Raw genomic sequence first — 15,119 nt, forward strand, 5'->3', positions numbered from 1 at the left:
CTTCCTCATTTCCGTGACTACGAGGTCCATTGTGTCCACAGGGGAAACTAATCTCTTTGTGCAGCAAACATTCATTCAGGTACAATCTAATCTCATCAGTTTTGTTTTGGGGAAGGTATAATTGAGAACTATCTGTCTTCTTTAAGTCCTTGAGTGATTTATAAAATGCTGAATTAGTCTTTGGGAGAATGGCTGACTCCACTTTATTCTTGCTATGAAGTTAATGGTTTATTTATTGGGGATCAAAAATCTCTTTTATTTAGGTTCAAACATCTTTCTTTCTGGTCACCAAGAAGGAAGAACTCCTGTCCTTCGGTGGTGACAAAATCCTTCCTTGGACCATTTTCGTGATCCCAGGGCCACCTGGATGGACTGTTCTGGTCTTGACGTCACATGAGTCTATTGCTGACAAAGTGGTGGTGTGAGTGAGTACCCAAGATTCTAATCCTGGCTTTGGTTTACACAATAGAAAGTGATTGCAATTGCTCAGGGCATCTTTCATCTGCATGCTCCTACCTCCTTCTCCCCAGTTGTCATTGTCAGTGAGATCTCCATAAATAGGGCCTGCCACTGAAAAGAAGGCTCTGTCCATGATTAACATGGGCACATCACAGAGTCCCTTTGTATCCTCATTTCCTCCTTTGGATAAATGGGTAATAGGTACAACTAGCTATTTCTTTTGTGATGAGACTTTTAAAAATGTAAATGTGTGGTTATTTTTTTTGTGTGTGTGTGTATGTGTGTGTGTGTGTGTGTGTGTGTGTGTGTGTGTGTGTGAGAGAGAGAGAGAGAGAGAGAGAGAGAGAGAGAGAGAGAGAACCTGGCTAGTTGAGAAAAAGCCCCTAAGGTGAGGTGTTCTGCGGGCTCAAAAAGAAAAAAAACAATAACCATGTAAAGAGGAAAGACACTGCATGCAGAGGCGAAGTATGTGTCTGTGCATTGAGTGAGAAATGGCTTATAGGCTTGGAACTCTGGGAGGCACAAGCCAGATAAGATGGAAAGAGGGCTTATAGCTTCAGATTCAGAATCTTAGGCTCAGGGTAAGAATCCAATATCCATGTCCCCATGTTGTCGAGTGGGCTCGGTGGTGCTGCACAGGAGCAGTGGAGACAGAAAACAGCTAGCCACCAAAGCATCGTCTTTCACTGATGATCCATGCTGTTATCACTTTGGGCCAGGAAAGTTCCAGTCTTTGAGTCCCACAGATAGAATGTCTGCCTGACTGGTGAAGCCGGCATCCCAGATTTCCAACAGGAAAACGAGAACATTTCTGTATGAGGGTAGCAAGAGCCTCGCGTCTGAAAGCTGCCTCTGTGCTGCCTGGGAGGAGTCTCTCAGTCTCTCTCTCTCTCTCTCTCTCTCTCTCTCTCTCTCTCTCTCTCTCTCTCTCTCTCTCTCTCTCTGTCTCTCTCTCTCCACCACCTTTATTAAATAGCAGAACACTGTTCTTTGCCATGATTTGGATCCAAGATGTTTTAACAAGAAAAAAGATAAAACACTCAGCCAGAAATGATCAAAGACAAGGAAGGAAATATGTATGGGGTGGGGAGTGTGTATTAAAGTTGACTTAGGCAAGTGGCTTTTCATCGTAGGATCATAGATGACAAGAACCTCATCCAGAGGGCACGCTGTGAACAGCAAGAATCAGTGCTGTAGGTTGCTGTGGTATGGGTCGCTGCTCTATACAGTGTGTGGGGGTGGGGGGTCTGTGCGCATGCAGGAGGTACATTTCTTATGATTTACAGTTCTTCGGATAATATTGAAATGTGTCTTCCATGGAAACATTATACAAAGGCTCCCACCAAGGGATGGGAAGTGCCCCTGTGTCTTAGGCTCTGATGGGTATTCGACAGCTAAACCTCTCTCCACATAGCAGTAGCCAGTGCCAACAAAAGAGCTGCTGGATCCAGAGATGGGGCATTGTTAGCAGAGCTGAGCCTCTCCAGACAAAAGCCGCATTAGAGACATGACTTCAGGCTCAGGAAGGAGAGCGCTGACTCATTCGGGAGCCCTTCAGTGCAGTCTTTTCCTCAAGATCTTTGTAATAGGCAATTTAAGAGAAAAACAGCTCAACAAGCCAATATTCTTTTCTGAAAAAAAAATCAGCTAATACATATCCAGGGGCCAGAAAAATAATTGCTCTGCCTCCTGTCTTCTGTACTTGCACCGCATGGTGGCTGGTCTGCCTGCCTTGTTCCAGAACAATGAGGGAAAGATACTGGAGTCTCCATTTTTGCCTGTTACCGCTGACAGATTTAAACTGATGGATATCATAAGGCTTCCATACTAGTACGACCCAGCGTATCTGCACAAAGAGTTTCTGGAAATTGCTGTCCACAGTGTTCTCTCGCTCGTTCCTTCTACTTTTACTTTTTCTTGAGTAGGTTCATAATCATCAGCTAAATGGCAAGAACATTCCACCAACAACAGTGACAGAAAGTGTGATTTTAAATACAAATTGTTTGCATATTCAATCTGTACACACACATTTTTTCTGTTTACAAGTACATACATGTGTACCTCTATGTGCCATGTGCATATGGATTTTTGTAAAATTATAGAATTGCAGATGTCTCAAAGTATTCTTGAAGTGCAGCATGTGTCTAAGAAATTGTATATATTATATTTGTGCATATATTAAACATATTTGCTTCTACATTGTATATTTAATTTATATTATATTATATATATTAAATATGCACAGATATATTTAATTTCCTAGATCTGAAGCCATAACATGCTTAGTACAAATAGTGCATCTAATGTCTGTGGCGACCTTTGATCAAACGTAACTATGTAATTTACTTAACACATGTTCAAAGGTAGATATTCCATCTTCATTAAGGTGTTATTTCATATATTTTTGGTTGTGAGCCTAGCCTTTAATGGCTGAGCCATCTCTCCAGCCCTAAGGTGTTATTTCAAATAACGGAACTATGCAAGTTGATTGCCTATGATGAATGATCCTTGGGGATTCCACCAATATTTCTGTTTCCTTCCTTCCTTCATTGTTCCTGTGTCTCAAAGACAACTCATAAGGCCGTGTGTTCTCTCACTTCCATTCACGGCCCAGGAAAGCTAAATGACTGGTCTAGAGAAATGCAATGAGATTATGTGGTTCTTTGACTGTTTAAACTCAAGGGATCAAAGACGCTAAGGGTTTCAAGCACACAAATTTAAGAATTAAGTAAGTTAAATGCAGCTTCTCTCACAAAGAACGTGTTCCAGCTATGGGCTGAGAGATGGGATCAGAGCTAAGGGGGACAGCAGCGCTGCTAGCCACTCTTCACGTCCAGTAATTGTTACTCTATCAACACAAGGCTGGGGAAGCCTGAGAGGATTCCGGGCATGAAGAATCTGTCTAGAGACTGTCATAAGTCACAGGGAAAGGCCAAGAACTTATAGAAGAGGCTGGTCAGCGACTCTTCTCGGAGTTTTGATGTGGGAGTGTCATATATCGATCTGTTGATTTCATTGGTTAAGCAATAAAGAAACTGCTTGGCCCTCATAGGTTAAAACATAGGTAGGAGGAGTAAACAGAACAGAATGCTGGGAGGAAGAGGAAGTGAGCTCAGAGACGCCATGCTTCCCTCCCGGGCAGACACACGCAATGAAGCAAGCCGCCAGGATGGACGTAGGCTAGAATCTTCCTGGTAAGCGCACCTTGGGGTGATAGAATATTAGAAATGGGCTAGTCCAGGTGTGAGAGTTAGCCAAGAAGAGGCTAGATATAATGGGCCAAGCAGTATTTAAAAGAATACAGTATCAGTGTAATTATTTTGAGGCATAAGCTAGCAGGTGGCTGGGGTGCTGGGGACGCAGCCCCGCCACTCTTATTACTACAAAGTTTAAACAATCAACCTTACATCTAGGATCAGACGTAACAGAGCCCCAAAGTCATGGAGTCACTTTGGAAACCTCCTGGGTTCCTTTGGATGGGAACAAACCAGGAGTCTCTGTGAAATCCAGAAACTGATCTGTCCTTTCCATTTTAAATAATTGATTTATTTTTATTTTATGTACATTGATGTTTTGCCTACATGTATGTCTACGTGAGGGTATCAGGTCCTCTGGAACTAGAGTTACAGACAGTTGTGAGCTGCTATGTGGAACTGAACCTGGGTCCTCCGGAAGAGCAGTCAGTGCTCTTAACCACTGAGCTATCTCTCCGGTCTGATCTAGACTGTTTTGGAAGACTGACTTTTCATTCTAGCCGTTCAGTGCATTTGTTTTAGACTTGCACATTTTTTCCCCCAAACCCCAACTTCACAACCAAAAGACTTAGCCGTTGCTAAACCTCCTTTTCTTGTCTCGCTTCACCTAAGACTTGCTACCAGTTAAGACATGACTGAGGGAGCCACATAGGGCCAAGCTCAATGCTTGCTAGGTATAGACTTGCAAAGGTGAGGTGACACTCAGCAGCTAGGTCACCATCTGAGTCTCAGGATGTTCAGTCGCACTGCTCAAAGTGCGGCTGCGTTGAGCAGAGGCAATGTATACAGACCCTCGGACTCATAGTCGACAGCCAGATAAGTGGGAATGCTCTTATTTAAGCAGAGTAAGTCCACCTTTAATTTGCTGGTCCTTCACAGACTTCTTTTTTTTTAAACAAAACAATTGTATCAACCCTATCTCATGAAACTGGTTTCTTTGATTTTAGACGGAGAATATTTAAGATTTATGATATTTAAGATTTTTAGACAAAGGATATTTAAGAATCTTTGCAGTGTATGGGAAATAAGTAAGAATGATGCATCCTCTTTTCTATTTGCCACGCTGTCCCACCGAGGCTGTGTCAAACCTGAGCAAGCAGGATCATCTTTAACTACATAGGCAGGATTTGAAGGGGACTCGGCACCAGCACGTGAGGTAATGAGAATGTCCTCATGGTGTTATTTGGTGACAGGGGCTTCTGGGAAGCGATCTGATTAGACCGGACTGCCTGGAAATCCCTTGAAACTCATTTGAGGTTCCATTTTTATTATTTAGGACTTTTGGAGTGGGCCAGTCTTCAGGCTGGTGATTATTTAAGTCAGTTACTGTCGGGGGGCACTACTGAGTTGGTAGCTTTGGAAATTAAACACTGTTTTCATTGAGAACCTTCCCAATCCACCCAGCAAATCTATGGGCAAAAAACTGGGAAAGAGCAGCAATCCCTACACTGTACCAGTCTCCAGGTGCATTTGGCTATGTCCTGTTGTGATCCATCCACCGTGACCTGTCTTCAGGCTGGGCTCAGCAGCTGCTTGAGCCAAACTGGGCTAGTATTGAGTGATCTCTCATACACAGTGAAGTTTCCACTGGCCTTAGAGAATGCCGGTTAGGGAACCAACACTTCTGCGTCTTTATCATCTCAGTTAGTTTCCTCTGAGCCTAACTCAGGCCTATCTGTCCTCATCCTTTCTATACTGGGAGCAGAGACATAGAATGTATCATACTCTTCTGAATGTTTGATCTGGGCAAGGCAGGTGGGTAGGCAGGGCGTGTTTCTCCATAACAAAGCACAGTGTTACCAGGGAATACTGTTGGAATGGGATGGCGACTGGCGGAGTTCCTAGGTCTCGGTATGAGATGGTACCTTAGTGCTAACCTGGCCTTGCCCTCTCATGCCTCTACTGATGAGACTCAAATTCAGAAAAATTATTTACTTGGTCAAGGATATGTCCAGAAGTTGAACCAAGAAAGCAAGAAGGACTTTCTTTCTGGTCATTTTGAGAGCTCTCTCTTCTCTCTCATATTTATGTGTGTGTGTGCGTTGCTTTTCATTGTGAAAATGCCAATAGGTGCTATGTAAAATGCACAAAGATCATACTTAAAATTATTTCAGAAAACTTTTTACTCTGGGTTTTTAAAGTTATCAGTGAAATAAAGGCTAGTGGGCTGCATTTCTTCTTTAGAAAGTCACAGATTATCAGGCAGTTAAGGCGTGCATTTATTGTCTGCACATCTGCCCTTATGCACATTATTGATGGATCGATGTGTTGCCACGTGCATCTTTTTGTGTACACACACTCAGGCCTTAGGCCTTGCCCGTGAGTTCATACTTCACAATGCAGATCTTCCTTGGCTGACCTGTTCCTCAGCACTGCCCCTCTCCGGTGTTCGTCTTGAGTTATAATATTTCTCTGATCTCAGTATTCTTGTATATAAAATGCCATGTTCAGTACTCCCATGAAATGGGAAGTCCAACCAAGGTTGAACTACCTATACCTGTAAAAATTATGGTGAGTTCATGAATTAGGCATGTTTTTCTCCCCTTTACACACGAGGGAACAAAGATGAAGGGAAGGTATGCATGCGTGATAATCTGCTGAGTCACCCAGAGTCACACACCTCCATCTGTGTGCATGGCTGGCCTTGCTGTGACTTCCCACACCCTTCCTTAGCCAGAGGCTGAAGTGACGAATAGCAAGATGGAGGCTGTGGAAATGAGAGCATCCTAGTGGGTTTTACCCAGCTTATTATGTTTGCCCTGTATGCTGATATTCCTGCTTCCCCTATATGACTGAGACTTGATTCTTAAGACCAACCTAAAAGTGCTTCTCAGGATGGGGGAGCATAAAGAAGGAAGAAGAATGGGGGTGGTGGAACGGAACTCAAGTTGGATAGGCAGTAAGTGCTATCCAACTTCATTGAGAAGTGCATGTGTGGACACATCCTAAAAGTACCTGGTGGGACTGGGCTTGCCTTGAAATGCTTTGTCAGCCATTCAACTGTGGCACATGACTGCTTCTGGTATTCTACCCAGAAAGCAACAGAAGGAGAATTGCTGGAACATGACCGTGTAATCCCTTCCTAATCTTTGGAATCTCTTGAGTCTTTCAGCTCTTCAAATACTCAACTGTCAGAACTTGGTGAGCAGATATATCATGGTCAGAGGAAGCCCAGATACTGCGCTGTGCAGTTCAGGCAGGTAGGAAACAACGTTATCAGCTAGTTACTTTGAAATGAGTTTTGAGATAGTTAATAAGAAGAGAGAGACAGAAAGAGAGAGAGAAGCCAAATTCCATTTACAAAATTATTACTTTTGTTTCGCAAGACACATAGATTCAATTTTGCACAGAAAATTGCTTGGGAAGAAAAGACTCTCGGCAGAGCCCTTCAAAGACAATTTAATATTTTTAATAAGGAAAATCTTTCTGATTCTCAACTATTTAGCCATGAAATCTTAAAAATCCAATGAAAGTCTGCCTTCAATAAATGCTGCTTTACAAATTTTATTGTCTGTTTAACAACCTGAGAATATTAGCATTCCCAAGGCACTTAAATTCAGTTATAATTACAAACACTGCACTTTGAAAACTGTCTTTCGTGTAATTTAATGTAATTTAGTGCCTATAAACTATTTGCTTATTTTTCAGATCTTCTTTATCTCAAAATTGTAAATAAGGTCAATTAGCTCAGGAAAAAGGCAAGTATCTAAACATTGTCTGTCTCTAAGCAGTCATTTATAAACATACACATGAATAAGACACATGCACACATATGCATAAAAAAACCCATAAAGCTTGGGAGATTTTGCATGTCGCTAATTAACTATTTTGAAAAGAACTGAAGGCGGGTGAGTTGTCACACACATGTAATACCTTGGAAGGATGCAAAGCTTCAGGCTACAGGATGAGTTCAAGGCTAGTGTGGGCAAGTTATTGAGACGCTGCCTCAAAATTTAAAAAAAGGCTAGGGACATAACTCGATGTGTTGTAGAGAGCTTGTCTAGCATATCTAACACCCTGTGTGCAATCTTCAGTAATACACACACACACACACACACACACACACACACACACAGAGTGCTGGAGTTAAGGCTCATTATAGAATGGTGATAGCATGCTATCAGGAGAAGTGACAGGGCTATCCTATCCACGAAACTGGTGGCAACAGCTTTCCTTACATTGAAACTTTGTCTCTTGAGACAGTCACTGGCACATGGTGGCTTTTCTCAGCAGACCACAGCTCCAGATCAGGACTGGGGAGATGGGTCAGCCGTAGAGGGCTGAGCGGGCAAGTGTGAGGATGGGAGTTCAATACACAGCACCCATATCAAAAGCTGGGAAAGGTGCTGTATGCTTGTAATACCAGCACCAGGGAGGCAGAGACAGATGCATCCCAGGGGCTTGCTAGCCAGAGATAGTCTAGCTGAATCAGTGAGCACCAGGCCCAATGAGAGATCTTGCTTCAAAAAATAAGGTACTGAGTGATTAAGAAAGACATTAGGACATGGGCTGTTGGCATTCAAATGTGCACACATCTACACACACACACACACACACACACACACACACACACACAAACACACTCCCTTCTAGAGCCAAGCTGTGTCTCTGAACTATGTAGATTCTTCCATCTATACAGTAAGGACAACCAATGGACGTACTACATGGGAATCGGAAGGGATTTCTTCAGTGTCTACAACTGTAATTCCAGCACTCTTAATGAAGGAAGTATCAACATCTGTATACTTGTTTTTCTTCATACCTAAGCTTCAAATGCATGGCTTTGGCCTTGTCCAAAATACTCCGCTTGTCACATAATCCCCCTCACATTTTGACACTGCACTGTGTCATTAGCTTAAAGCAGTCTTGAAGTAATTGGCACACTTGCTAAAAGCTACGAAAATATCTAAGAACACAAAGCCACTCTGTTGCTAGGAAAGCAAATCTGCCCTTAAATGGTCTACTGATGGAATTATGGGGGTCACCTGCACACTCCCTGTCTCTCTCCACACTCCCAGTGTTCTCTAGCCAAAGCTTATGATCAGACACCCGTGAACTATGTGTCTTACTTGCTCTCTCCTACACTAGAAAAGCAAGTTCCTATATTAGACTTTTAGCAGTAGTATCTGTCTATTCCGTTTGCCCCTATAAGAGCATCGACAGACACAGACAGGCCAGGAGCTGGTAACCAGCACCCAGCCATTACACAAATGTTTGTATATCCACAGCTAAAGAAGACCTGGATTCTTCTGGACAAGCTTCAACATAGTGTTATGTGGTCTTTCATGTTGCAATCTGAGTACCTCAAAGCTCCATAACAATTTGGTCATTTTTGACACTTCCTACTACTGCGTCAGTGTTAGTGTTTGCTCAGTTCTTCTGGGCAGAGGGAAGTACGCTCCTGTCTCGGGTACTCATCTTGGACTTCTAGAAAAACATAAGCCACCCAAGGGGTGTTTCCATCTCCTTCTACTACTGCTGACATGGAAGATTTCAATCCACTTTCCCAATAGTATTCTACTGTTTAGTGCTCATACATTCCCACTGTATACTTGACTGCAAGAAACCACAGCATGGTGAGGGCCAGCATTAGCAATAAACAACTACACTTTTTTAAAAACCACTCTCTGTTCCCACAGCAGAAGGGAGATCCATCCAAGTCTACTGTGGCAGTTGGAAAGAGTAGGCTGTGACAGAAGCTACGGCCTATCTGCTGGTGATGATGCTGTTGCCATATTTTACAGCTTAGGAATCACCCGCTCCTTCAAAGCCCCTAGCTCTGTTGACTGGCTGCAGTGAGATAAGCCTATGGGGATTTGGGGGAAAGAACTAGTGTAAATGGAGGAGAAGAGCTGAAAAAGGAGACAAAAAATGCAAACCAGTGTTGCTCCGATGAATGTAAGTGACTCCCTCTATGTCTGTACACAGGGAGAGTGGACAATGCTTGGCAGCATAGGAAAGGTGGCACTCTTTCTTGATTTCTTATCCTCCAGTTCATTTTGCAGGATATTCCTAAAGAAAACCCCGTACTTTGCTTGCAGAGGAAGAACCGCAACATGCTTCAGTGTGCACCTCAGAGCCAATGCAAACACTAAGATGTTCAATGCCTTCGGGGTGGACGCAAAATGATGCCAGCAGTGGCAAAAAGGTCTCAATGTCTTCCTTTTCTTCCCATGAACTTGCTCCTGTTTGACCTCCCCTTGGCCAATGTGTGCTGCTTTCGGGGATCCAGACAAATTCCCCATGATTGGTTAAATGGCAAAATAAGACACAAATGGGTTTAAATTCATCCTGTCTACCCTCCAAAGGGAACTATAAATGGATACTGGTAAGGGATATTCTGATTTCTCTTAATTTTGCCACATGTGGTGTTTTGCCAGTGGCAAAACCGGAAAACTTAGTCGAGACTGGCCATTCCACCTCCTCACAGGGTACAGAGGGAGGTACTCACCAGCACTGACAGTGATCGCTTCGATGAACTGCTCCCTCCAGCTGTTTGTCCCCACCACGAGGGCCAGGTTCGTCTTCTTAATGAGTTTGTCCACAGTGCTCTAGAAGAGGCAAAGGGATAAAGACAATAACTTCTGGAGTTGTGAAGGCCTCAGGAAATCTAAAACCTTGTTTGGAAGCCTCAGGGTTATAGAAAGGGGTAGCGGATGTCAATCTCAGAAGAAATTTATCCATAGCAAACACTGTCCCAATTATGCAAACAATCGTGGTCTTTGGAAACACTCTCAAATGGGAACTTCTGCCCAGAGAAGTCTAGCCTTCTTTACAGCCTAGTGACCAATCAGGAGCACCTCCAGTGTTTCCAACAGCAGCTGTTTGAAAGGTCAGCTGCACCCCTCAACAGCGCTGCCAACTTGACTCCCTTTGGCAGGCTGTCTGCGAGTGAATCAATATTGGCCCTGTCCAGTATTTAGTGTCTGTGACCGCCTGGAAGTGATAGATCTGAGATGGAAGACATCTTGCTCTATTTTTGTCGCAAAACGAAGCCAGGTAGCAGGGTTTAAGGTTGCTTGCTGTTTGATCAACAACAAACATGATGATTTGGTGGGGGTGCAGAGAGGTCATTGTATTTTTCAGCTTGCTAATATCCAGGTAATTCTGTTCTCACTAGACCGCTGTTACATCAGGAGCACATTAGGACAAACGAAAGTCAACTCCTGTGGCTAAGGGCACGCTGCTGATAACCATGCACCACATTTCCATACTTTAATAGCACTGAGGTGCCCGCCCCTTCTTTTACTTTAGAACTTATTGGGCAATTAGTTTTTGTGCAATGAGCACTCTCCGACTTTCTAAATTTGGTTAACAAAACAACGGGGCTTGCCAAGCGCTCACAAGGAAACTAAGTAAGCCATACAGTCAAAGCGCTACCACAAATCATGGCAACTACAGGGAAAAGGGACATTTCCAGGGCAACGAGGCTGCACCTCCCAGGGAAACTACAGCACCAACTAGTCTACCAACCCCCCACACTTACTGTCAGAGCATCCTCGAACTTCCACTAATCGCAAAGAGGCAGAAAACACACGTTATTTGCCTTAGGTAATGACTTATACGTGTTCAACGCAGGATACCGAACTATGGTTTGAGGGAGCTGACAATATTGGCTGAGCATGTTAGTTCTAAATGCGTCATTGGAAGTGATTTGCAACACTAAGAAGAAATGATACATGGAAGGACCCATCTCCAACTAGCGCTCTCTGCAACATTATTGGTGGCCAGCTAATATGTCCTTGGGTTGGAGAGGGAGGGGGCTGACCTCTCAGCTTCTTGTCTGGTATCCAGAGCTGCTAGTGCCCCTGGATAAGAGTTTGAATCATTGCTCTTGGGAATGATAAATTGAGACACACGGCAGGCATCTGTCTTTTTTCTCTCAACTCAGGCACATCTCACCCTGTACTCTGAGCATCTTGGCTGATGCCAATTCAAAGGGCTGTGTGGAATGTAAGAAGAAATGAGCTCAGTTTTTCTCCTGCATGGAGTGGAAACTTGGAGCCTCTCTCTCTAAGGGGGAGAGAACACACTGTGCCGTAGCCAGGTCCGAGAACCCCCTCATCTGAGTGATAAGCAGGTGCGCGTTGCTCCAGCAGAGGAACACGGACTTCCCCATAAAACGACTGCTAAAGATCAAACTTTTAAGGGGAACTAAACTTAACCTTTATTGATATGGAAAACCCCAAGTATATATTAAAATGTAGTAAGCATGAACCAGAGAGGCAGAGCCAAATTTTTTTCCAAGTGCTGTGCAGTTCGGTTCCTTCATCTATGTGAGGAAGGAGAGTAAATCCAGATGGATGAAAGTTCAGACATTACTCTCTATTCACCTGGAGAGAGACACTCAAGATGTTATGAACGCCTCACCCTTGAGAGTGGGCATTAGTAAAGCCACCACCTTAGCATGGTGGGTGAGAAGGCGGGGGTAGAAGGAGGGCACATGCCGTCCAGATCATGCTCTCCTAGAGCTTTGGACAAGTTTCAAGTTACATTCTAGAAAAAAAAACAATTCCTAAGTGAAGAAAGCCAATGGTGACGTTACTGCCCTTGAAAAATGTGCCCCCAAGATGCCCTTTAGGTGTTAAAGTTAATGATGACTGTGTTTGTGAACTTGAGATGGAAGTCAAAGTTAGTCTAAAGAATAAAAAAATAAAAACCTCAGTAAAGTGGACTTATATAAAGAAACTGCAGTACTTTCTAAAAAATCTATTAGCATTGTTCTTTCCATGGCTGTTTCCTCTAAGGCAGAGAGCACACAATGTGTATAAAAAATGCGGGAGTGAATTAGTTCCAGAAACGGCAGTCTCCGCTGTGACAGGCGACACCGAACCCTTTGATTCCCACTGGGAAAAGCTGCAGGAGGAAGAGGACAGCTGGACACGTGTGGACACTGAGTAACAGAGTGGGCTATAGAAACCGACAGATGGAGATTCGCGGAGATCACATGAGCATAGGATGCTCCCTCCATGTGCTCAGAGATCACATGAGCGTAGGATGCTCCCTCCATGTGCTCAGAGATCACATGAGCATAGGCATGTTCCCTCCATGTGCTCAGAGATTACATGAGCATATGCTTGCTCTCTCCATGTGCTCATAGATCACATGAGCGTAAAATGCTCCCTCCACGTGCTCAGAGATCACATGAGCATAGGATGCTCCGTCCATGTGCTCAGAGATCACATGAGCATACGCATGCTCCCTCCATGTGCTCAGAAATCACATGAGCATAGGCATGTTCCCTCCATGTCCTCCCGAGCCAGGCTCATGGCTATGCCATGTTGGGCTTGGCAGTGGGCTCAGTCCCGAAGTCTTCATTCCACTGTTGACTCCAAGAGACAGATAGGTTCTCAGTGGTCGGAAGAAGGTTTTAAAAAAATTCCATTTTAATTGCAAAGACACCTTGTTACTTACTACCTATCAGGCAACTCAATCTGACGATTAAATTTAATGAATCAACAAGAAAGGGGTAATTAGTACTAAAGATCCACGTAGGCTTCTATATGAGCCTGGTTCTTTATTTTCTTTTTCTTTGATTGTTTGAATAGGCATCATCTCCTTTTGAAAAACAAGGAAAGAAAATATTGTTCTGTTCCGGGTTTGTAATTCTCGATGTTATTAGAAGAGATACACAGTCTCTTATCCCACTGTACAACTAAAGTTGGCTGCACCTCAAGTTTTCTTAGATATGAAGGGTCTGGTCAAGGGAAGCTATGTGTGGGGGATGGGGCAGAACAGTGGTTAGGAGGGACACACAGGTTTCATCCTCAAATCTGAAGCTCATCCCCATATATTTAACGTTTAAAGGAATGACTTCCATGATCTGGGAAATTTTAAATCTTGACTGAGGATGTAGCTCAGTAGTATAGTGCTTGCCTGACATACTGGAATCCCTGGGTTCAATATAGAGGATCGCACCAAAAAGAGAAAGAGAGATGGGAGAGGGAAGGGAGGGAGGAAGGAAGGGAGGGAGGGAGGGAGGGAGGGAGGGAGGAGGGAGGAGGGAGAGAATTGGAGAATCCAGTCTCATCAGCTCACGAATAAACTGTATAGTTGTAGATATGCTTCTCTGGTGGGCAGTGCCAAAGAGCATTCTCAGGTCCAAACAGCTTAGCTATAAAGGACCATTCTCCAAAACCACAGCCTTTGAATTTCCACACCACAAATCCTGATAGATTCATCAGACTTTTTCCTAATGCATAAATCTCTCTCTCTCTCTCTACTCTCTCTCTCTCTCTCTCTCTCTCTCTCTCTCTCTCTCTCTCTCTCTCTCTCTCTCTCTCTGTCTCCTTTGAGACAAAGCCCTCCTTTCAAGGGACAGTTCTGACTCGGTCACAGAGCATGTCACCTGCTGGACTGTGGCTATGAGACTGTTTACTGTACAGGATTTCTTGGTTCTCTGCTAACCCCACATTTTCAAATTGGATCTGACAGCCTTTTAGGGAATGAGCCTGTACGTGAAATCACATTTTCCAGTGTCCCCAGAAGGCTCTGAGGGCACAGACCACACTGAACCACCTTGAGCAAGTTGATGGGGTGGGCAGTGTTGACAGGCTTACCTTGAATTCGTAAGATTCCTCAATGATCACCTCCAGCTTGGTGTGCTCTCCCAGGATGGGGCGCCCCAGTTCTGCAATGCGCCTCTCCTCTTCCTCTTTGCTAGTCAGTGGCTGCTTGTCATCATACTCGTCTGGGAAAGGGAAGGCAAAAGTGTGAGCAACGCCCTCCTTCAGATTTGCAAGTCCCAGGATCCTGCTATAAGAAAAGCAGGGAGCAAGGATGCCCTAAGGACCAACTAAAAGTCTCTTGGGTGAGATAGGGAGGGTGAGGGACAAAGGGGCGGAGCCTGGTCGATGGGGCAGTGCCACATTGAAGCAGCAGAGGATTGAAATATAGTTCAGTCTCATTTCATGTGAAAGCTCGGATGGGGAAAAGCCATGTTCAGGGCATGTCACTGAGAAGGACCCTGCTGCATATTGTTTGTGCCGAGGGAATCACCCAGCTGTTTTCTGTGAAGCTGGCCAGTTTGGCGTTCGGCACACATTTTTTCCAACACGTGACTAAAGGGAAACACAATTAAAAGTCTTAAAGTAACCCTGAGGGAAGTGAGAGTTTGGTCTTTTCCTTTCCTCTTTCTAGATGCATCAGAAAATGCCTCAGGGCCAAAGAGACACGAGAAGGATATTCTGATCTCCTTCATAGCTTCATGCTTGTCAAGAGTCCCTGTCACAGGTTCAGCTCTGAAACATCCATTTTACATTTCCTTGAGATGGCTGGGCCCCAGTGTGTCCTCTCGGGTGCAAAGGTGAAATGTATTAGGAAAGCTCTGACCATGTTAATCTTAAAGCAAACAGAGAGGGCGAGGGTGAGGCCTTTGGGGAGCTAATATTCACTCTGTGGGAATGA

At 44.1% G+C, this 15,119-nt stretch overlaps 1 protein-coding gene across 9 annotated transcripts in view; it reads right to left on the minus strand.

The window, feature by feature from the left end:
* Slc8a1 (solute carrier family 8 member A1) overlaps positions 1–15,119 on the minus strand; it is a 357,575-nt gene that overhangs the window by 44,694 nt on the left and 297,762 nt on the right. For all 9 annotated transcript variants that reach the window (XM_075955169.1, XM_075955173.1, XM_075955175.1 and 6 more), the window contains 2 exons: positions 14,273–14,403; positions 10,165–10,264 (listed from right to left, as the gene is read on the minus strand). In XM_075955169.1, coding sequence (XP_075811284.1) covers positions 10,165–10,264; positions 14,273–14,403 — 231 coding nt within the window. The remainder of the gene's footprint in view (positions 1–10,164; positions 10,265–14,272; positions 14,404–15,119) is intronic.

This window comes from Microtus pennsylvanicus, chromosome 21, assembly GCF_037038515.1.
Source record: "Microtus pennsylvanicus isolate mMicPen1 chromosome 21, mMicPen1.hap1, whole genome shotgun sequence".
Classification (NCBI taxonomy): domain Eukaryota; kingdom Metazoa; phylum Chordata; class Mammalia; order Rodentia; family Cricetidae; genus Microtus; species Microtus pennsylvanicus.